A 23,521-nucleotide genomic window follows, 5' to 3' on the forward strand; every position below is an offset into this window, starting at 1 on the left:
ATGCCAGTAAACTTTTAAGTTTAATGGACAGATTTCTTGAAAGCTCACTCAACAAAAAATAGGCAACCTGGCCGGGCGTGGTAGCTCACATCTGTAATCCCAGCACTTTTGGGAGGCCGAGGCAGGTGGATCACCTGAGGTCAGCAGTTCAAGACCAGCCTGGCCAACATGGTGAAACCCCAACTCTACTAAAAAAAATACAAAAATTAGCTGGGCGTGGTGGTATGCACTTGTAGTCCCAGCTACTCAGGAAGCTGAGGCAGGAAGACCACTTGAATCTGGGAGGTGTGAGTTTGCAGTGAGATCACCCCACTGCACTCCAGCCTGGGTGACAGAGTGAGACTCTGTCTCAAAAAAAAAAAAAAAAAAACACCAAAAAAAAAACCTGAGTAATCTTATCTCTATTCAAAAAAACCTGAGTAATCTTATCTCTATTCAAAGAAATTGAATTTGTGGTTCAAATTTTTTTCACAAAACTTCAGATCTAGGTCTATTCAGTGGTAAATTCATCCAAACATTTAAGGGAGAAGTAATGTAAATTCTGTGCAAATTCTTCCAGGAAATAGGAGAGAACATATTCCACCTCATTTAATTAATGAGGTCAGCATTACCCTGATACCAAACCAGACCCAGACCATTGCAAGGAAACTGCATAGCAATATCCCTGATGAATATAGAGTCTGCTGTGTTAAAGGCAGACTCAGAAGGCTATATACTGAATGATAACCATTTTTGTATGATGTTTCGTAGAAAGTAAAACCATAGGGACAGAAATTAGATCAGTAGTTGCTTGGAAATGGGAGGAGAGAATTGACTATCAGTGAGCACAAGGGAACTTTTAGAGTGATAGAAATACCTTGATTGTGGGGAGATTACACAACCATGTAAGTTTTTTTAAACTTCTAGAACTGTTCACCTACAGGGTAAGAATTTTACTGTTTGTTATTTTATCTCAGTGAACCTGTCTTTAAAAACGATACCACTTTCTCCTGCTTCAGAGTCTTGCTATGGAGATACACTTCAATTCCTACTTCAGTGGAAGAGTCGGGAAAGAAAGAGAAAGGAAAGAGCATCTCACTGCTGTGCTTGGAGGGTTTACAGAAAATATTCAGTGCTGTGCAACAGTTCTATCAGCCCAAGATTCAGCAGTTTCTCAGAGCTCTGGGTGAGCATTGCAGTATCAATAAATAGGCTTGATTTAGGTTTCTCCTTAGCTCAACCCCTTAATTCCATTTGTTAACCTACCAGAAGACACTTGAGAACAGTCCTAATGTTGCTAAGGAGTGACATCTAGTGGATTCAGGATTGGTACCTACTGGATTACATTCAACCACAAAGAGTGGCTGGAAAATGGAATATAGTATTAAGAAATCACAAAATTTTAGAAATTTAAGTCTGCCTTTAGACTTTTTTTTGGCTTTCAAAAATTTTAGCTATTAAAAGGCCAAAAAGTATGAGTTTATATCAAAGAAGACAAGAGTTTCTTTTCCATTCCTAGATGTCACAGATAAGGAAGGAGAAGAGAGAGAAGATGCAGATGTCAGTGTCACTCAGAGAACAGCATTCCAGATCCGGCAATTTCAGGTGAGAAGCCTTGCGAAGCTGCTGTACTGGCCTGAGAGGCTTTGCAAAGGAACTGTTAGCAGGCGCAGCTGGTAAGAATGGGCAGACAGTGACCAAGTAGGAGAAGAATTTTTTCTGGGTCATACAGGCAACAGGACATAGCTCTCAGAATGGAAGATAATGTATTTAAAAGGACCCTAGTGAGGATACGTATTTAGCCACCCCAACCTGCAATACTCATTACTTCTAAGGACCACTGTTTGAGTTGATGTAAACAGAAAGGAGTCTTCAAGGCATAGAGTCTGTGTTTTTGTTTTCTGAGTCTGTGGTATAATTTGGCTTGGTCTGACAGACTACGTAAACACTGGACAATAAAGCTTGTTAGTTTCTAACCAATAGTTGTCAAAATATCAGGATGTTCTATCACAGGAGTTTTTTATTTAACAAGTAATTCTGAAGTTCCTACCATGTGCCAGAAACAGTTCTAGGTGCTGGGGATGTAGCAGGGAACAAAAGAGACAAAATATTCCTATCCTTATGGAGCTTACATTATAGTAGAAAGACACTGACAAATAATCAAATACATAGTTATTTCAGGTAACAGGGAAGGTATATAAGCAATGCTGGGTTTGGTGCCTTGTCTAAGCCTGAGATCAATGGATAGGCTCCAGGGAGCTGTAAGCCACCAGAAATTGGGTACGTAGTTCATTATCTACATTTAGCATGGGGTTGGAACGGAAAGAGCCAGTTTTCAGGAGCATTCTCAGAGAGGATTATGGTCAAAAACAGCTTAGGAAACTACTGCTCAATTCAGGTTTATTTTCAGATTTTATCCTCTTAGAATTTTGGTAGCTTTGAATTCTTTCTGTCCTAGTCTTAGGAGTCTCTGACTAGATGCCTCTTCTTCCTGATAGGAACGTGTCTGCTAACATTGCTTGCTGTGTGTGCCTTCCTTTCTCAGAGGTCCTTGTTGAATTTACTTAGCAGTCAAGAGGAAGATTTTAATAGCAAAGAAGCCCTCCTGCTAGTCACTGTTCTTACCAGTTTGTCCAAGTTACTGGAGCCCTCCTCGCCTCAGGTACTAGTACCACTCAATCCCATTTAGCATTCCTCAGAAGGCAAGGATTATTGCATCATAAAAGTGTATATCTAAATGTCCTGTTGAAATTGAGCTTATTTTACATAATGTGTTTAATTATACACCTGAGTTAATATAAGACCTATAAGATGTATTCTTTCCTATGTAATGTGTCTACCACAACATACTTACATGCAGCCATACAGGGCAAGAACATACTGCTTTTGTTTTGTTTGTTCAGGGTAGAGTGAAACACCACAGAAAGAATCCTGTGTTGATCTTTGGTGCCTTCAACCTTCTTAAACCTGTGTTCTTTGCCACTCTTGGTGTTTCCCCTTCTTTTCTAAGAAGAAATTTTGTTAATTATGAAGAAGGCAGTTGACATTCAGCAGTTGACTTTCTCAGCACAGTTACCTGGTACTGACTTTGGAGGAAATTCAACCAAAGATGATTAATTCAGAAAGTGTAACTATAGTCCCAAAGCAGAAACACCTCTGCAGAGATAGGTTGTATGTATGTTTGTGTAAGTGTGCACACATAGATGTAGAGCTGTGCACCCACATGAGCGTTCACACACAGAAGAATAAGAGAAGGACCACTTGTTGGGGGTCTGTACCATTCAGGAGTAATTTTCCTGTAGGATGATAGAGTACCTTCAAGAGCCCAGGACTGTGTGCTCCTACCACATCTACTTCCTGGGCTTGAGAAAGACAATGAAGCCCTGCGGTATACTCCTCTTTATGTGAGCCCTTGCCTCAGAAGACTGTAGCCTGGGAGTATGAAGGCGTTTGGGCACTAGAAAGCAGAGCTGCTTCCTGTCGTCCTACTTCCAGGTTTGCCCAAAGAAAGTCCCTTTGGTTACTTCATCCCAGTTCCAAACAGCTCACCCCCACTTTGCTTTCATCATCGTTCTTTCATACTGCTGTTTTTGCTGCAAAGAGGAAAGGACTGAGAAAGAAATAGATAATTGGGGCAGGGGGAAATTTGAGAGAAAATAAATGGATTTAGGAAGGCTAAAATGTTCAGGAAAATTAAAAAATTTTTCTTTTTTAAACTTTTAAACTTTTAGATTTTTAAACGTTTTACCACCTACCCCTTCTCCCTTAACTTCAGGTAGTCTCTTTAAAAAAAAAATTTTTTTTTTTTTTTGAGACAGAGTCTCGCTCTGTCTCCCAGGCTGGAGTGTAGTGGCGCGATCTCAGCTCACCGCAGGCGCCGCCTTCCGGGTTCACGCCATTCTCCTGCCTCAGCCTCCCAAGTAGCTGGGACTACAGGCGCCTGCCACAACACCCGGCTAATTTTTTCTATTTTTAATAGAGACAGGGTTTCACCGTGTTAGCCAGGATGATCTCGATCTCCTGACCTCGTGATTCACCCGCCTCGGCCTCCCAAAGTGCTGGGATTACAGGTGTGAGCCACCGCGCCTGGCCAAAAATTTTTAAATTTAATTTTGAATGGGTAATAAAGTTCTATGATTTGAAAACCAGAGATTATCAAGAGATTTATGGTAAATGGTGTCCCCCACCCATGTCCTCCATCTGTTCAGTTCCTCCTCTCCCCAAATAAGTAAACACCTTTAGTTTTTTGTGTCCTTCAACCTTCTTTATTCCCTTCCAAGTAAATATAGAGTTTTATTCCCAATCCTACCCCTCTTCACACAAAAACTTGTTCTGCATCCTGCTTATTTCATTGAACACGGTATTCTGAAGATCTTTTAATATCAGTTTGTAGAGAGCTTTCAGTTAGCCTCTTAATTTACCTTTTTCCTCAACAGATCAAAACTGCATTCTTGTTAGTCATTTACACTTAAGTATAACGGCATTTCGGTGCCTTTGTAGCTGAAAGAACTGCTGAAGCAGAAAGTTGACTGTGTGTCTGGTGATGCAGACGCTTGCTATCTGAAGACCTTAAGTCTCCTTCACTTAGCTAAGAAAATGCTGTCTGGTTTCTTGCCTCTTTTATTTCTCTTTTTTCTGCCCTTCTTTCTTCTAACCTCCTTTGTTCTTTTGGCTTCTAAATGCTAATTCTACTGTTCTTATAGCTAGGATTTCTCTTTCCCACACCTTTCTGATAACCTAATATCCTCAAGTGGAGAGTCTGGGGGCATGGGAAAGAAAAGAGGGCGCTTTAGCCCTAGACCACTATGGTAGAAGCAGAGGAAGTTCAGGTGTAAGGACCCTAAAACTTTTGGACCTCAGTAAGGACACAGACATTGAGAATTAAATTATATATTATTCTCATGATTCTTAGAATTTTGGACTTATTTTTATGCCCTTCATCATATATTACCACTTGAGATCTAAGGACATGTTTTGGCAGCTGATTTGCTTAGATATGGAAAGGTCTAGAACTCTTCTGTTCTGACAGCACCTAGGTCTATCTCTGGCATGTTTCTTTAATATCTGAATGATCTCTAATTTAGTTTGTGCAGATGTTATCCTGGACATCAAAGATTTGCAAGGAAAACAGCCGGGGTAAGTTTCCTGCCATGTTTTCCTAAAGGCTTTATATAAAATCACTATCCTCCAGTGGCATTTGGAAAAGAAAAGGTATTCCCCATTCATTACACATTCACCAGAGTGGCCAAAATGAAACAGACACCTAATACCAAGTCGAAGTGTTGGCAAGAATGTAGAGTAGTTGGACCTTTCGTTCACTGGGGGTGGAGGTAGAAATTGGTATAACCACTATGGAAAACTGTTCAGCAATATCTACTAAAATTAAACATATGCCTATGACTCAACAATTCGAATCACAACAGAAAAATGTGGAAGAATTCTCTTAGCAGCACTATTTTAGTAGGTAAAACAAACCTAAGTGTTCATCAGCAGTAGAAAGGATAAAAGAATTATGATATATTCACACAGTGGAATCCTATACAGCAAATAAGCATGAACAAACTACATGTACACACAACTTGGAGAGGATCTCACAAATGTACTGTAAAACTAAAGAAGCCAGACACAGGAAAGGGTACTTACTGTAGAATTCCGTTTAGATGAAGTTCAAAATTAGACAAAATTTATCTGTGACGTTAGAAGTCAGGATAGCAGTTTCCTTGGTGGGGCAAGTTAGGAGGGAGTCCCTAGAATACTCGTAATGTACTTGATCTGGATGCTAGTTACAGTAATCTTAACTAATGATGGGAAATGTCTGCCTTCTTTGGGCATGTGGATAAAGAGGCATCATTGCAGACTAGCTGCTTGGCTGTAGTATGTGTAACACTGGGATGTTGTGCCTGAGACACGACAAGCTGCCTCCTGTTCTGGTTAGGCACTCCACCCCACACACCCTGTGCACATACCTGAGGGACCTGACTGGGTTATAACTTAACTTTTTTTTTTTTTTTTGAGACAGAGTTTCACTCTTGTTGCCCAGGCTGGAATGCAATGGCACGGTCTTGGCTGACCGCAGCCTCTGCCTCCTGGGTTCAAGCAATTCTCGTGCCTCAGCCTCCCAAGTAGCTGGGATTACAGGCATGCGCCACCATGCCCGGCTAATTTTATATTTTTAGTAGAGACGGGGTTTCTCCCTGTTGGTGAGGCTGGTCTTGAATTCCTGATCTCAGGTGATCCACCCGCCTCGGCCTCCCAAAGTGCTGGGATTACAGGCGTGAGCCACTGCACTTGGCCACAACTTACCTTTTAATTTGCTTTTGTTCCTATTCCTAGAGGATGCCTTGTTTTGCAAGAGCTTGATGAACTTGCTCTTCAGCCTGCATGTTTCGTATAAGAGTCCTGTCATTCTGCTGCGTGACTTGTCCCAGGATATCCACGGGCATCTGGGAGATATAGACCAGGTACTATAATGAGCCTTCAGTACAATACCCTGTGTGGGGATGGGGGTCAAGGGAACAACCTTACTGTCATTAGGTCTCACCTCTCTTCTTTTCCCCAGGATGTAGAGGTGGAGAAAACAAACCACTTTGCAATAGTGAATTTGAGAACGGCTGCCCCCACTGTCTGTGTAAGTGTTGTACCTGAGCCATGGGGAATTGCTTTGTCATTCTTTCCATTCTACTCCATGTGAAGTGCCTTGTGTCCTATAGCGGCTTGTGTCCTGAGGCCTGTAACCCACCTGTAGGTGGCCACGTGACCACAGTTATTATATTACCCCCACAGCTGTGTGTAGTGAATCACACCAGGCACTCTTTTCTTTCAGTTACTTGTTCTGAGTCAGGCCGAGAAGGTTCTAGAAGAAGTGGACTGGCTAATCACCAAGCTTAAGGGACAAGTGAGCCAAGAAACCTTATCAGGTAAGATAAGTTCAACTGGGATTCCAGGAATTGACATGAGCAAGGTCAAAATTCATATTGGGTCGGTGCATAAAAATGGAGCCCCTGAGCTAAATTTCTTGTTTGCCTTTAAGCTAGATTTTTTCCTATGTGATGAAAGAAGTAGAAGATCATATGTCTTATCACAGCACGATTAATTCACTCTGCATATTGAATGTTCGTTTTTCCATAAAGACTTTCTAGTTAGTAGTAATCAATTTCTAAATCTCCTTTACTCTTAATTAGAAAACGAAGTTGGGTTTGAATGTGCCAATTTTATTTCCCTTTAGAAGAGGCCTCTTCTCAGGCAACCCTACCAAATCAGCCTGTTGAGAAAGCTATCATCATGCAACTGGGAACTCTGCTTACATTTTTCCACGAGCTGGTGCAGACAGCTCTGCCATCAGGCAGCTGTGTGGACACCTTGTTAAAGGACTTGTGCAAAATGTACACCACACTTACAGCCCTTGTCAGATATGTGAGTATTTGAGACAAGCAGATTCGCCCCCCCATTCTACCTCAGTGAGCCAGGAGATGAGGATGGGGCAGCAGCCCACTGCTGCAGAATGCCCCTAAACAAGAGAGCATTTGCCTCCATCTTGGCAGGTCATGGTTTCATTTTAGTTTGGTCAGTAGGTGGCAGGCATCTCCACAGGCCAGGGAAAAACAGTTTATAATTCTAATCTGCTTTTGGGCCTGTCACGGTGGTTCATGCCTGTAATCCCAGCACTTTGGTAGGCTGAGACGGGCGGATCACCTGAGGTCAGGAGTTCGAGACCAGCCTGGCCAACATGGTGAAACCCCGTCTCTACTAAAAATACAAAAAGTAGCCGGGCGTGGTGGTGGGCGCCTGTAATCCCAGCTACTCAGGAGGCTGAGGCAGGAGAATCGCTTGAACCCAGGAGGCGGAGGTTGCAGTGAGCTGAGATTGTGCCACTGTACTCCAGCCTTGGCAATAGAGTGAGACTCCATCTCAAAAATTAAAAAAATAAAGTAAAAATCTGCTTTTGGAGGCCCTTAATTCTTTGGCATGTATGTGGCACCTGATTGAGAATGAATGCCTCTTTTAAATACCTTCTAAGGTTTAATCTAAACTATAACTATCCTAGAATTAAATCTGGGCCCATAATGCATAGAAATTATACCATTTCTAACCAGTCTGGACACTTAAAGAGATGTTTATTCCTTTTTTCATTCCTTTAACATGTAGGTGTTAAATGCCTTATAGATCAAGTACTAAGGTGGGGAAGAAAATTATTTTTTGTAAAAATACAAGGCATACCCTGCCCTTACTGTTTATGTTCCTAGCAATGATCCATATTAAATACTTAGAAAGGCACAGATAATCCAAGAAAGATGTGGACCACCCCGCATCACAGCAGTGTGGCTCTCTCAGAATGTGTAGTTCTAGCTACATGTGGCTAAGCTGCTGTAGTGGAAATACTGAGAGCCTCTTCTCTTTATTGGCATCTTTAAAAGGAAAAACAGCAAAGTTGTTGGTTTTTTACATGCAGGGACTACCAGCCTGAGGAATTTTTAAAGAAATGAGCAAATCAGAAACAAACCCTTCATTACCTATTGTCTGGGAAGCTCAGGAGCTTTGGAGGAGAGGAATAAGGAAGCTTGTGTCTTGGCTTCTCTGTGAATTTTGTTTTTCCTCTTCAGTCAGAATGATGAGTCACACTCCATAAGCTCACTGCAGCAGTCACTTGTAGTTTCATAGGACAGTCTACTAAATCTAGGAATCTTTTTTTATTAGTATCTCCAGGTGTGTCAGAGCTCCGGAGGAATTCCAAAAAATATGGAAAAGCTGGTGAGTTGAGAATGCCTTTCCTAGGAATGGGGGAAGCACTTTTACTGCTGGTTACATTGGTTTCCTTCTCCCTTGTTGTGCAGGTGAAGCTGTCTGGTTCTCATCTGACCCCCCTGTGTTATTCTTTCATTTCTTATGTACAGGTAAGAGATTCAGAGGCAGTACCCAATAGGTCTTCAAGAAAGGATTTCTTACATGCCCAGGGGACTATTGATCACCTGAACTGAGCATATATAAACTTTTTTCCCTGCTTACCACAAGCTGGAGGCACCCATCAGAGACCAAGCCAAGGCTTGAGGGCTTTGCAGCAAGGACATCTTTATTTATGTAAAGAAAACTGTTTCACTTAATTTGGAGAAAGGAAGCATATATGTTTGCATTTGGAGCAAGGAAGGAACAAGCATGCTCGGGCTCAAGGACTTGGTTTATTCCTGGGTGACTGAAAGTCCATGCCATGAGGCATCCTCTGGGAGTGTGAGCAGAGTAGCAGCAAGCACATGAAGAAGGGCTGTGATGAGACGGCAGTGCAGTGAGGGCACTTTCAGGGAAGTGGAAGGACGTGGCTTTGTAAGTGTCATTTGGTCCTAAATACCATCAGATTCCTGCAGTACTTGAATCTCCTTTACTGTTTGCTTAAACCAGTTTTTTAACCTCACCACTATTGACATGTTGCGCTAGATAATTCTTTGTTGTGGGACCTGTTCTGTGCATTTTGGGATGTTGAGTGGCATCCCTGGCCTCCACCTACCAGATGCCAGTAGCAGCCCCCTAGTTTTAACAGCCAAAAATGTCTCCAGAAATTGCCAGTTGTCCTTAAGGGACAAAATCACCCCTGGTTGGAAAGAGGAAGAAACGAGAGATCTACTGTCTCCTAAGGCCACTTAGTCATGCAGTAAATGTATCACAGGGCTGTTACTGATCTTTGAGGAATCAAAGAGAATGGGTCCACTAAGTGTCAATCTCAGCCAAGATTCTAGAACCAATTATTAAAGCAATGGATCGTGACCACTTTGATAGTGATGTTTCACTTGTTTTCTGCCTCTGCATCACTTACAGGCACAATATCATTCTATCAGTAACTTGCCTCATTATGTGTATTCAGGGTGCCTCTTCCCCTCCCTTTAAGAATCAGCAATCAGCTGGGCACAGTGGCTCATGCCTGTAATTGCAGCACTTTGGGAGGCCGAGGCGGGTGGATCACCTGAGGTCAGGACTTCAAGACCAGCCTGGCCAACATGGTGAAACCCCATCTCTACAAAAAATACAAAAAATTAGCTGAGCATGGTGGCGGGCACCTGTAATCCCAGCTACTTGGGAGGCTGAGGCAGGAGAATCGCCTGAACCTGGAGGGCGGAGGTTGCAGTGAGCAAAGATCGCACTGTTGTGCTCCAACCTAGCAACAAGAGCGAAACTCCGTCTCAAAAAAAAAAATAAATAAAGAATCAGCCATCAAGTGGGCTGTCATCTGGGTTTAGCTGAAGGAGTTCTTAGTAATGGGCTGATAGTTGAGACTCTCTGTCACCTTGCCTTTGTATCAGTTTTGTGATCTGGGTCAGGAATGCATCATCCATTTTCTATATCCAGCCATCCAGCCAGTAGTCAACTGTCATAAAGCTATTACTTCTGGTCCTCTCCTTTTATCTCACCCAAATGCTTGCAGGAATGCTTTCTCAAACCTCATGCTTATAAATTTTCATGTGGGTACCATTCGTCAAACAAATCTGTTGTCTATATATAGGATATATATCTGTCCATTCCCATATTTGGGTTTTGAGTTTCCTCATCTCCAAGTCTTAATGATACCTATAAAGACACATTTCACAAAATATGCTATATAGACTGAGACAGTCCTCAAAAAAAAAGGAATTCAGGGAGAGATGCTCATACCGTATATCTCTCACCTTAGAGATTCGTGGTGTCCATCTGCATATTAAAGGTGCTGAGACCAGTCATGGTGGTTAATGGAGGCTGAGGTAAGAAGATCACTTGAGGCCAGGAGTTCAAGACCAGCCTGGGCAACATAGTGAGACCCCGTCTCTACAAAAAATTTAAAATTTAAGCCAGGTGTTTGCCTATAGTCCCAGTTACTTGGGAGGCTGAGGCAGGAAGGTCACTTGAGCCTAGGACTTGAAGGCTGCAGTGAGCCATGATCATGCCACTGTACTCCAAGGCAACAGCGTGAGACCCTGTCTCAAGAGAAATAAAAACAGTGCTGAGAGTTCCAACAGTATGTTCATTAGTAGTTTTCAGACCTATTCAAGAACATTTTTTAAAAAATAACAAATGTTACTATTTGGCAGAATAATGTTCCATAGAGTACAGTTTGGGAAATACTGCTGTTAAATGCTATTTACTACCCTTGTTATGATTCAAAAGTCTCATTGTCTAATAATTTTATTAGAACAGGTAATGCTTAGAGAACCTCTACCTTGTGTCTGATGTGTTAAGCTCTTTTCATACATCATCTCATTCATCCTAGCTATAGGTTATGATTAGTAGTTATCCCCATATGCACGATGAGAAAAGATTAGAAAGGTTAATCAGAATGCCCAAGAACAGACCATGAGTAAAAGGCAGATCTGAGACTTGAACCCAGCTAGTTAGACTCGATAGCAGGAATTGGCACACTTTTTCTGTAAAGGGCCAGATAGTAAATGTGGGTCATACAGTCTCTATCACACCTACTCAACTCTACTATTAGAACATAAAAGCAGCCATAGGCAACTTACAAATAAACGAGCATGGCTATGTTCCAATGAAATTTTCTTATCAAAAACAGGCAGTGGGCCAGATTTATACTATGGGCTATAGTTAGTCAACCATTGCTCTAGAGTCATACCTGGTACTTGTTGACATGTAAAATGTTGGAAGGTTTTGATTTTCGTGTTTCTGACCCCATTTTCAAGCATTTTCTTCTGGGAATCACTACTACTTCCTAGACTGCTATTATTTTCCCCTCATTACACAGTAATCAGTTTCATTTCCTCCCTAGGCATTTTCCTCCTCCTCCATCCATATTTGACTTAAAGCCTTACTGACAAGTCAGCTGATCTGCAGGCAAACATTTTACATTTTTCTGTTTTTGTGAGATGTATTTAATGAGTGCCCCTGGGCAAGAGCCCATGCGTGGTTCCATTAACTCCAGCCCTTAACTAGAAATGGGGATTGCATTTTCCACACCTCTCAGTGAACTGTTAATTCTCTTGTAGCCCCCTCTTCATTTCCCCAGTTCCTTAGATCTCAATGGGAAGAAAGCAACGAAAACCATTGCTGGAACTCTTAGCATCCTGCCCAGAACTGTATACCTTTAAAAGATGCTTCTCAAGGGTCGGACATGGTGGCTCATGCCTGTAATCCCAGCACTTTGGGAGGCCGAGGTGGGAGAATCACAAGGTCTGGAGTTTGAGACCAGCCTGGCCAACATGGTGAAATCCCATCTCAACTAAAGATACAAAAAATAGCAGGGCACGGTGGCTCACACCTGTAATCTCAGCATTTTGGGAGGCTGAGGCAGGCGGATCACAAGGTCAGGAGTTCGAAACTAGCCCGGCCAACATGGTGAAACCCCATTTCTACTAAAAAAATACAAAAATTAGCTGGGCATGGTGGCAGGCGCCTGTAATCCCAGCTACTCGGGAGGCTGAGGCAGGAGAATTGCTTGAACCCGGGAGGTGGAGGTTGCAGTGAGATGAGATCACACCACTGCACTCCAGCCTGGGCAACAGAGCATGACTCTGTCTCAAAAAAAAAAAAAAAAATTAGCCGGGCATGGTAGTGCGTGCCTGTAATCCCAGCTACTCGGGAAGCTGAGGCAGGAGAATCGCTTGAACCTGGGAGGCAGAGGTTGCAGTGAGCTGAGATCGCACCATTGTACTCCAGCCTGGGCGACAGAGTGAAACTCCACCTCAAAAAAAGATGCTTCTCTTCTGGCTCTAATTTTAGTCCTGCCCGCCCGGATCAGTTGGAATGGGCAGGGAACAGGGTTGATCTAAGGAGTTCCAACAGGGCCCCATCTTGGACACAACCTCTGGGAAGATGGGTCACTTCCCACTTGGTCAGTGAGGTCGATCCGTGACTGCTTCCTTGCCCTCTTCTGCTGCCTTCACCCTCTTCCATCCTCTACCCTGCCTTCCAGGGCCAAAAACAGATTACTGCATACCAGCCCCTCTGGAATGTCTGCAGTTCCTTATTTTCCAGAACGTGGCATGTGGAACAAGTCTCCTCTTTCTCTCATGGCTCCAGTTGCAGAGCCTCTCTGTATTTTCAGGTCTGTTTCTTTATTCTGTTGTCCTCGTGGAGCATGGTATGTTCCCTTCCTAAGAAGGTTTAGAACTCCCCTTGAGGTAAAAAGCTGCCTACATTTCTGTACCTTACATTTGGGTGGTTTTTCTCCCCAGTCTCTCCTGACTCAAGTCTTGATTTTCTTTTGCTTTATCAGAATCTTACACTTTTTGGTTCCTTTTATTAGTTATTCATCCCTCTCCAGGAGCTCTTTATTACCCAATAATTTACAACACAGGGAAGTGTTCTGTGACCCTTTAAACCCTTCTTGAGCATGATAACCCATTGCACATAAAATATATCTGGTTTTGGCTTTGCTGAGTAACGAAAATAAAATATATCTGATGATTGCCTGTAAGTGGGAAGACTGCAGGGCCCTGCAGCAGCCTCCTCAGCTTCCTCTCCTTTATGGGATCCTTCTAGCCCACTGGCTAAAATAGAAATAGAAATGAATATTCCTGCTACCACCTTGACAGTCCCCATTTTAACCATTCTTTAGTACCTCACCAGCCCCTTGGCTGACCCACTGCAGTAATAGTCCTGCCTTCAACTTCCATGTGCCAGCTCTAAGAACAACAGATTGTAAACCTCTCAACAACTAAAAAAGAAAAAATATCTGAGGATTACAAAGCATCCATTTTTTCCCCATCTTCTAACATCTGTTGCACAGATAGTCCTGTTTACTCCAGACTTGGTCCTCATACCCTGTGTAATTACCTTCTAAGAAAATTGCCACTAGTTGGTGGGCATGGTGGCTTAGGCTTGTAATCCCAGCACTTTGGGAGGCTGAGGCGGGCAGATCACCTGAGGCCAGGAGTTCGAGACCAGCCTGGCCAACATGGCAAAACACCGTCTCTACTAAAAATACAAAAATTAGCTGAGTGTGGTGGCACGTGCCTGTAGTCCCAGCTACTCGGGAGGCTGAGGCACAAGAATCACTTAACTCGGGGGGCAGAGGTTACAGTGGGTCGACATCACGCCACTGCACACCAGCCTGGGTGACAGCAAAGCTCTGTCTTAAAAAAAAAAAAAAAAAAAATTACCACTAGCATGCTAGCTCCACAGAAAAATCATCAGGAATAACAGAATGTGTTTCTATTTCTTTAGAATAAGAGTAAGAGCCTGAACTATACGGGAGAGAAAAAGGAGAAACCTGCTGCCGTTGCCACAGCCATGGTAAGCTGCTGACACTGACCGTTAAAATATGCTTGTTGGTGAACCTTGAAAACATTAAGCGGAAGAAGCCAGTGACAAAAAGACCACGTGTTGTATGATTCTATTTTCATGAAATGCCCAGAATAAATAATCTAAAAAGGCAAACTAGATTAGTGGTAGCGTAGAGCTAGGTGGGTTGGAAGATGGGGAGACTGGGGTGACAGCTAAAAAGGGTATGGAATTTCTTTTGGGGGTGATGAAAATGTTTTAGAATTGACTGTGATGATGGTTGCACAACTCTGCAAATACTGAAAAAAAAGTACATTGTGAGTGAATTGTATGGTATATGAATTACAGCTCTATCAAGCTGTTACAAAAAAGTGTGTGTATTATATACATGGCTGCTTCTCAACTCAGGGATTTTATGATCAGATGGAGCATCTTATTTTTCCTCTGAACCAAAAACATGTTTTATTCACGAAGCACCAGAAAATCTTGAGTTGAAATAGAAATAGTAAAATAACTTACGATACTCAATTGGGAGAAATTATTTTTAGGTAAAGTTGGTGAATGCAAAAGGTGCTCCCTAAAAGATGTGTAAGAGTCAGCGGGGGTACAGGAAAGGAGGCACTTAGTACATTGCTGGCAAAGGTGAAAATTAGTACAGCCTCTCCAGAGGCTTAGCAATGACTACTGAATCCCATTCTGATGTAACAGTTTCACTTTTAGGATATACAGGCCTGTGTACAGGATGGTCCTCACAACATTATTTATAAAAGTGAAATATTAGAAACAAAGATATCCATTAATAGAGGACTGGCTAAATAGGTTATAGTATATTTATACTGGAGAGATATGAAAAAAATAAACATCTAAATGTTCAGCTCTCTGGAATTATCTCCAAGATAATGTTAAAAAAAATTTGTACAGTATCCTCATGGGTTAAAAATACACACACACACACAACACACACACAAATGTAGGACCTACAAATTACAATTCACGTTAGGGGGAAAGATATATAATCACACACACACACACACACACACACAAAAATGTAGGACCTACAAATTACAATTCACGTTAGGTGGAAAGACACACACACACACACACACACACAAAAATGTAGGACCTACAAATTACAATTCACGTTAGGGGGAAAGACACACACACACACACACACACACACACACACAAAAATGTAGGACCTACAAATTACAATTCACGTTAGGGGGAAAGACACACACACACACAAAAATGTAGGACCACACACAAAAATGTAGGACCTTTCGTTAGGGGGAAAGACACACACACACACACACACCACACACACACACACACGTAGAACCTACAAATTACAATTCACGTTAGGGGGAAAGATATATAATCCCAGCAGTGAAAATTCATACCCAGACCAGAACAAGGAAATAGAGCTAGGGCCAAAATAGGCTTAAGAATTTCAAGTCAGAAAAGCAACTAAATTTCTACAAGTGATCCTGCCCTCCTCAGCCATTCTCTAGATAACAACAAATACTGGAATTATAAATGAAATGGATCAGTGCAATTATCTCTACTGGCATTTGGGTCCTTCCAGATTGAACTGCCAAAAATTTTAGATTACTGGTATACAACTGCATTTGATTGGAAGACAGACTAGTTTTCCCCTAAAGCCATACAGTTTTGTAAGTGACAGCTTCAGAGGAAAACTTCAAAAACCGTTGAACCTGAAATTTAAGTCTTATGTTCTTTGCCCTTAGGCCAGAGTTCTTCGGGAAACCAAGCCAATCCCTAACCTCATCTTTGCCATAGAACAGTATGAAAAATTTCTCATCCACCTTTCTAAGAAGTCCAAGGTAAACATTCTCTTATTATGTGCTACCATTCCCATTTACCTTCTTGACAGATCTGGCAAACTAAAGCAGCACAACTACAATGGAGGAAAAGAGACTCTGGGCCATTTGTGTGTTTGCCATCCCCCCCCCCCTTTTTTTTTTTTGAGACAGTGTCTCATTCTGTCACCCAGGCTGGAGTGCAGATTCAAGTGATCCTCTGGCCTCAGTCTCCAGAGTAGCTGGGACTACAGTCATATGCCATCATACCCCACTAGTTTTTTGGGTTTGTTTTTGTAGAGATGGGGTCTCACTATGCTGCCCAGGCTGGTCTCAAACTCCTGGCCTGAAGTGATCCTTCCACCTCGGCCTCCCAAAGTGCTGGGATTACAGGCATGAGCCACCACACTCAGCCTCTTTGCTGTTCTTGATCTGATGACCTGAACCCCAGCATACAGAAGGAAGTGGGTGCGTGCTTGCTTTAGGTAGAAATGGAAAGGTTTCTCAGAGGTGAACTAAAAATGGCTTAAGCTGTTCTGGCAGGACCTATGAGTAGGGAGATGTCCCATGCTTACAATCTTGTCACAGGTGAACCTGATGCAGCACATGAAGCTCAGCACCTCACGAGACTTCAAGATCAAAGGAAACATCCTAGACATGGTTCTTCGAGAGGATGGCGAAGATGAAAATGAAGAGGTCAGTGCTGGCTTCTGTCTGGAGCCCAGCCACTCTTCCTAGCTGGTTAGCAGCCTATCTGGGAGCAGTCACAGATTAGTGGAAGGGCAACAGAATGGGAAAGGGCTAAAAGGTGATCAGGCAAAGATGACAGCAAAGGACTCTCAGAAGGGTTGTAAACTTTGGACCACACAAAATCCTAGGAAGTTGCCCCGACTTGTTTGATAAACACTTCCAGGAAGCAGGTGGTAACAAAACAATGTCCTGCTGTGGGTCCTCTTCCTGTTAATCTTTTAAACTACTGGATGATGACCAGCTATAGCAGTCTGGCTCAGAAACTAGTTTACCTCTCATGTCATGCCCTCATTCAAAGGCCACTCATTAGTTTGGGTTAAGGCTTCTTCCTTCAATTCATGCCAATGTCTTATCCTTTTCCCTTGTGGTTTGTTCCTCTCCCTTTACTCTTAGCAAGTGACAGTACCGCATCCCCATCCCTGCACCATCTTTGAAACAGAACCCAATGTTTCCTTACTTCTAGCACCTAAAATTTTCATCTTAGGTTTGTCTAGTAAGTAGCAAATCAGTAGCCCACTCCCATTTCAAAACTGGAAGTTTACATACAAGTGCCCTGGATTTCAGAATTTTGAACATGCATTCTTCAGATGATCACACTCCAGGCTCTAATGTACCTGGCCCCATCCACTCTCTTTACCCACTTGGCAGCTGCACTCAGGAGAGTCATGTAGCATTTTGATGTCAATGGCTTCTTCTCTTGTCATTTTGTCCCATAAGTATCCTCAGTATAGCAAAAGTCCTAAAAGAAGGAGGTGCCACTGTCTTATTACTCTACACTTTGGAGGACTCCTTCCTCTTCTTCAACAACATAATTACCTCCTGTGAGTGGGAAAGGGGGGAAAGCATGACTAACAAACAAAGGCTTTGATGAGAAGATAGAGTCTTTTTTTTCCTTCTTTTTATTTCCACTGCCTTGGAGCAGGTTTATCACGTTAGAGCATTAATTCTTTCCCCTTCTAGGGCACTGCATCAGAGCATGGGGGACAGAACAAAGAACCAGCCAAGAAGAAAAGGAAAAAATAAATGAAATGCCTGAGTTAATGTGAACTTTGGGGCTTCTGCTTCATTTTTACCCAACGAGCAACAATGCCCCTTGTCCTGTAGTCCACACCGACGTTGGCATCTTGGTTCTGAACCCACTGAATTCAACTGCACCTTCAGTTAGAAGGAATCTTCTTGGCAGGTCCTGCTACTGAAAAATGGCTGGCCTTAGGCAAGCCCTTTTGCAAAAAGCACAGCTGAAAGCCTGAGTTTGGGAGCCTGCACCACCCCGATGAAGCTCCACGGGAGCAAATACAGAGCCTCCAGGCAGTGCTATGGTCCAGGCTGGCTTCGTTTTTCCAAGGAGCCTTTGGTGAGTTCAATTATCTGGTAAATATCCAGCACTTCACCTGAAAGATAGTGCCAAATTGGTTAGGATGCCACCTCAAGAACTGTAACTGAGAGCTCAGAAGTGAGCAAAGGAGCTTAATGCTGAGGTCAAAAGGAGAGTGAAAGGTTGAGAACAATTGCCACGAACGGTAATGTTACATGTTAGGAGGGTCTGTTTTCTTTTTATATAAGTGTGTCTTAGATATATTTTAAATAGAAAATAAGCTTTCTGATTTACTTGTTTGGTATTTAAAGCACAGTTTGTTTTTCTGTCACCTATAGAGTGCAAGAATGCACTCTATAGAATAAATCCTCTTTAAACATTTCTTCTGTGGTTGAAGTAGGGGACAGGTACAGGTAGAATATTTGAAGCTCTGCTGCCTTCATTTTTGAAACATCATATCACATTCACTCTGGACACAGGGCACCTTATAAACTGAAATTAGCCTAGAATATGGCCTGAGTCAAGAGTGGATTCTCTGGGGCCCCAAGTTTCCTGTTCTCCAAGACCCACTTTCTAGTCCACCTCAGATCCTATGTGTAATGAGGAACAAATGTGTTGTGCTCACCCTGGGGAATCCCGTATCTCCTTTCCATCCCAGTTGGGTTGGAAGGGGTTTTACAATCCATGGTCACTTCCTTCCTGAGGCACCGGTCAATATCGACTGCACTGAAAAAGGCGACTGACTGGGGCAAGTCATTCAGACCCAGCTTGTAGGCAAACATGCACCTGAAAGAGACCCAATCTCCTCTCACAGTCATGCCCCTCCTGTGAACAGATGCATCACTCCTGGAGCAATGACCCCACACCCCTTAGAGCAGGGCTTCCCCTGGACCAACACCCCATCTGTTCACTTAGCTAAGTCAAGAAAGGTGAAGGTCCAGCACTGTTTTTCATCCAGCAGCCTAACCTCCCACTGAGATACTGAAATGCAATTATGGACTCAACATACTTTTTTTTTTTCCCCAGTTTGGTACACTTTATTAATATACGAAATCACTTCCAATTGGGCCAGAGTTTGAAGCATAAATGAGGACTTTTAGCTTTGTTAAGCATAACCTCCCGGAGATGATGATTAAGAGGGCAATGGGAACAATGTTGAATATTGTAAACATCTGTTATTTACCCAATAATCAGGATAGATCATGGTTCCCAAACTGGTTCTGAGTGGCAGATCAACATGGAACGGTAATATTTAATTCATCCATATGAACTAGGAATTTTACTACAAGAAAATACAACTCAATATATAAAATATATAAGATATTTTTAAAAATCACATTTGAGTGTCCCCATTAACAGTGTTTTCTGTTAGCAGTCAAATAACAAACTTTTGGCACTTAAGAAAGAAAACATTTATGGGAGAAAGAAAAACATCTCAATTTTCTATGAAATGAGAAAAGGCTTCTGTCATTTGATTTTCCAAATAGAAAAGTGTGAGTACCACCCTTCGGAACAATTCCCCTAACCTCACTGCTTCCTCAATGATCAGTCTTGGTACTTCACATTTTCAAACCCAAGAACTCTTTTTTTACGAATTAAGGCTAGTCTTTTTAGGACTTCTACAAATTTTTAAAAATTAGAAATAAATAAATAAGCTGAAACATTCACTTCTAGGGGGATGAAAAGTCAAAACTGACCAGTCTGGCCCAAGGAACGCTCACCCAAAGCCCCACATAGGAGCACATGGCCAGGCTAGAGGCCATGGGCCCCGCATACCTGGTCAAGAGGTTGGTGATCTGCAAGGCCAGGGCAGCGCGGTAGCGGTCCTCCTCCCGCACCAGGTAGCGAACCTCGTCATGGATGCTGATGCAGAAGCGCCCATCTATGGCAAACTCTTCAAACAGCCACTTCATGGCCACAAGCATGAGGTGTAAGTAGTCAACAGCAGAGCTCTGTACCACCCAATTCACACGGCTGGTCATAAACTGGGAAGGGAAGGTGGGCAGAGGTGAAAGGGGCTATGCTACATACCAATTAACTCTAGGGTAGAAGCCCCAAGAGAAGCTTCACTCTGGCCCTACCTACAAACATTGGTAAGGTCCACAGGGAGCTCTGCCCTGCCCTCCCTGGGGCCCCTCTGCCCATGCTCCAAAGGTAGCAAGATACCTCTTCCTGGACAGCCGAGGGCTCCAGGGCTCGGCTGATGCAGCAGCCCAGCACCGGGGTACGTGGTATGTCAGACGTGGCAATGCTCTCAAGCTTATTGAACATTTCTGACTCTGTGCCCCCCTTCCATGCCCGTTCAGCAACCACCTCCCACTTCTTCCACTGTGACCTAAGGGACCAGAAACAGAGGGCAGACTTTGTCTTTCAGCATCTCAAAGCTAAAAAACAAAGCATCCAAGCTCTTCTGGGGCAAGCCCAGACCCCTCCCTCCATCCTTAACACAAAGAAGGTTCTTACTTCCTGGCAGTTTCTCTCTGGACCTTGCGCAGATCCTGCAGGGAAATCCAGCCACCCTCAGTCCTGTCCACTGGGAGGTTCAACTCCCTCACCAGCCACTCGCCCTCATCCGACAGCCGATACCTGGGGGCAGTGTTATCACCATCATTCCACGGGAGTGCTTCCTGTGCCACGCTAGTGCCTTGGCAAGGAATGTTCACATATCACTTCAACTTTTAAAAACACTGACATCATGCCAGTCCCCTAAAGGCTTTTATTCAGAGGAAGAAATGGCTCAGAGAGGCTAAGTGCCTTGCCTAGGATCATGGAGCTAGAAAGAGATGCAGCCCAGGCTTTTGTAGCCCCAAAGCCTTTTATTCAGGAGGCAGCAAGTGCCATCACTCTAGATTTGCGGGGATAGGGGTAAGAACAGGCTACTCCCTGAAGGGGAGGGGGCATTTGTTGAAGCAGAAAACACAACAGCCAGGCCTGGCTTACCCCTCTCAACTGCCACAACCCTAGACAACTCCCAGCTTCCATCTAACCTGCAGACCTCACAAGGCTTGTCGCCTGAAGGCTCCAGAGACATGGCACTCGCATAAATGGCTTCCCCACCACCTGCACCCACAGTCCAAACTCCTGTGACACTTTCAAAGGTGTCCACAACTAAAGCCCCACCACCTTTCTCGCCTCCACCAGCACACGCTGCTCACGGTATGAGCCTTACCCGACCTCACTTTATCCACTGGACGATACTCAGCTCCCCTTTCCTGCATTTATAGTCATCAACCACTATATCATTTATCACATACTTAACTTTTAGTTGTTCACGAGAAAGTGAAGTTTCCACAATGAGCCAGCTAATTAAATATGGACAGTGTACTGTACCTCAGGAAGTTGTACCTCTTTTCCCTCAATGTTTTTGGAACCCTGCAGAGAGTCTGCTAAGGCCCTGAGCACACAGTATGCAGTACTATCAGAGGAAACAAATTGGAGAGCTAGGCTAACCTGGAGGCCTGGTAATGCTTTCTCCAGTATCAACATCAGCCTACATGCTCCAGTTTGCCACAGCGCCCTCCTGTCAACTCCTGTCTTCCACCCACTCCATTTGCTCTCATTCCCTGTAGGCATCTGAGTTTGCAACCCCTGTATTATTGATTATGCAGCATAATCAGAATTGTCAAGATGCTACCACTTGGTAACAGTATACCAAAAGTATAGCTTTACTCCCATGAGGAAAAACTGTTTAAGGCTGACTATAAAGCAACCAAATGTCACAATAGGACAAATCATCCTGGAACCAGGTTACACAGGTGTGGAAGGAGAGGGGCTAGGTGAGAGTTCAAGTAATGGGCAGGAGATAGAACAGATGGGAGTTCTAAAGGACAGTAAAGCAGGCCTCGGGTCCTGGGTGTTAAAGTGGATGGGAGAGGGACCCTCACCAGCGGAGGCCCTTGGTGGCAGCGTACATCTGCTGGGCCTTCTCAGCTGCCTCCTGCTGTGTGAGCCGGTGGTTAAACTGCATTAGTAAGCGCTCAGCAAAGGGCTGCCCAGCACCATAGATGCGGCCGTAGTTGAAGATTTTGGCATGCTCACGGCTGATGCCCACAGTAGTGGCTGTCTTACTGTGTAGATCAGTGCCCCTGCTCTTCCTGCCCTGCAGTGTCATCCACCCAAAGGCTGTGCAGCCTGGAAGACAAGCAGGAGTGAGAAAAGCAGCTCAGGAACATTCTGCCCAATGTTCATCAGAACTGTCAATATGCTACCTGAGAGGCTGGGCTGCCCCAACCCCGGCTCCTGCTCACCATGCATGCCGGCAAAGTGGGCGTCTCCAAGCACAGCTGCAATCCACAGCTCTTGGGAGTCCACATCAGCACCCACAAGGGTGTAGCCAGGTGGGGCCTGCACCATGGCTTTCAACTCACTGCCTACTCGGTCAGGCTGTGGGAAGAGTGAGATACCCAAATGAGACTCCTCCTACCCCATTCCTGGAGCCAGAGTTGACTGAGAAAGAGCTAGAGCCTTTCCTGAGGGGATGGCTTTAGAGAATGCCAGACAGCACTGCTGAAATTCCACAGTTCCAGAGATGGCCACCTATGAGCAATTGGTGTGACAGGTAAAGAATCTACTCTCTGCCTAGCGCTATGCCAGACCCCTCACCTACATGGTCCTATCTAAATTCCATGAGAGCTGTAGCTATTACGCCTGTCACTGTCTGGCCAGGAGCAGGTGCCCAGAACACATTTACTGAAGGAGTGGACAAGAATCATGAAGCCAGATTTGACTAGAGTCCTGCCTGACCCAGATCACAGGGTCCTTTTCATGATCCTCACTAAATACCTAAAGGCCCTCAGAGCCCAGTTTCTACAGACCTGGGAGAGGAAGAGCAGGGGCCAGAGGTGCAGAGGTCACATACCCGGGCATTGCTGGCGGTGAGCCATGTGGGCTCCACAGCCCGGCGAGTAATGGTGCCGGCAGTCACCACTTGGGGCAGGATGGCCCCATAGAGGCCTTCCTCATCATAGTCGGGGTGCCTGGTGGGGTGCAGGGGAAGGAAATGAGTCTTAGCAGGTTGCTTTGGCCTTAGGACCTACCACCTCACCTCAGTTCTCCTATCCCTACAACCACTCAGCAGACCATACCTGATCACAGCACGGGGCAGAGCTGACCTGGGCAGCCACACCACCATCTGAGAGCTGTGGGGACAGACAAGGTGAGGCTCAGCACAGCCATGGGAAGCAGAATCTATCCCGCATCCCACCATGGCCCTCACCTGCCCACCTCCAGGACTGCTATACTCCATTACCCAGCCTCACTAACTGGACTCAAGGTGAGCCCTGGCTCAGCCAAGACCTGGGGCCCTATGATACACCAATCAAGAGCATAAACCATCTGGAAACTGGCCAGGCCTCCAAGCGAGCTTCCGCTCCTCTCCGGGGGGCATCCATGAGGCGCTCCTTCCACCAATGCCTCTTCCTACACACAGGCAGACTTCACCATCCCAACACCCACTCTGCTCGCC

The 23,521-nt window shown here is 44.1% G+C and overlaps 2 protein-coding genes across 22 annotated transcripts in view; one reads left to right on the forward strand and one right to left on the reverse strand.

The window, feature by feature from the left end:
- FANCI (FA complementation group I) overlaps window positions 1-18,438 on the forward strand; it is a 73,382-nt gene extending 54,944 nt beyond the window's left edge. For 12 of the 19 annotated variants that reach the window (XM_008973876.4, XM_008973877.5, XM_008973878.4 and 9 more), the window contains 14 exons: window positions 999-1,165; window positions 1,499-1,584; window positions 2,525-2,641; window positions 5,064-5,115; window positions 6,313-6,440; window positions 6,539-6,607; window positions 6,803-6,896; window positions 7,205-7,392; window positions 8,674-8,727; window positions 8,811-8,870; window positions 14,116-14,184; window positions 15,921-16,016; window positions 16,581-16,688; window positions 17,703-18,438. In XM_008973876.4, the coding sequence (XP_008972124.2) occupies window positions 999-1,165; window positions 1,499-1,584; window positions 2,525-2,641; window positions 5,064-5,115; window positions 6,313-6,440; window positions 6,539-6,607; window positions 6,803-6,896; window positions 7,205-7,392; window positions 8,674-8,727; window positions 8,811-8,870; window positions 14,116-14,184; window positions 15,921-16,016; window positions 16,581-16,688; window positions 17,703-17,765 (1,351 nt within the window). In that variant the 3' untranslated portion in view covers window positions 17,766-18,438. Of the gene's footprint in view, window positions 1-998; window positions 1,166-1,498; window positions 1,585-2,524; window positions 2,642-5,063; window positions 5,116-6,312; window positions 6,441-6,538; window positions 6,608-6,802; window positions 6,897-7,204; window positions 7,393-8,673; window positions 8,728-8,810; window positions 9,733-14,115; window positions 14,185-15,920; window positions 16,017-16,580; window positions 16,689-17,702 lie in introns of those variants that run through there. The other 7 variants (XM_008973879.4, XM_055098955.2, XM_055098954.2 and 4 more) reach the window with 2 other exon arrangements.
- The window catches only part of POLG (DNA polymerase gamma, catalytic subunit), a 19,131-nt gene continuing 13,228 nt past the window's right edge, over window positions 17,619-23,521 (reverse strand). The window contains exons 14-22 of one of the 3 annotated variants that reach the window (XM_003820420.5): window positions 23,142-23,195; window positions 22,916-23,033; window positions 22,305-22,440; window positions 21,942-22,188; window positions 20,521-20,643; window positions 20,224-20,392; window positions 19,834-20,042; window positions 18,683-18,843; window positions 17,619-18,133 (exon numbers count right to left, since the gene is read on the reverse strand). In XM_003820420.5, coding sequence (XP_003820468.4) covers window positions 18,057-18,133; window positions 18,683-18,843; window positions 19,834-20,042; window positions 20,224-20,392; window positions 20,521-20,643; window positions 21,942-22,188; window positions 22,305-22,440; window positions 22,916-23,033; window positions 23,142-23,195 — 1,294 coding nt within the window. In that variant the 3' untranslated portion in view covers window positions 17,619-18,056. Of the gene's footprint in view, window positions 18,134-18,682; window positions 18,844-19,240; window positions 19,340-19,833; window positions 20,043-20,223; window positions 20,393-20,520; window positions 20,702-21,941; window positions 22,189-22,304; window positions 22,441-22,915; window positions 23,034-23,141; window positions 23,196-23,521 lie in introns of those variants that run through there. The other 2 variants (XR_004666652.3, XM_034939391.3) reach the window with 2 other exon arrangements.

Source organism: Pan paniscus, chromosome 16 (assembly GCF_029289425.2).
Source record: "Pan paniscus chromosome 16, NHGRI_mPanPan1-v2.0_pri, whole genome shotgun sequence".
Lineage (NCBI taxonomy): Eukaryota > Metazoa > Chordata > Mammalia > Primates > Hominidae > Pan > Pan paniscus.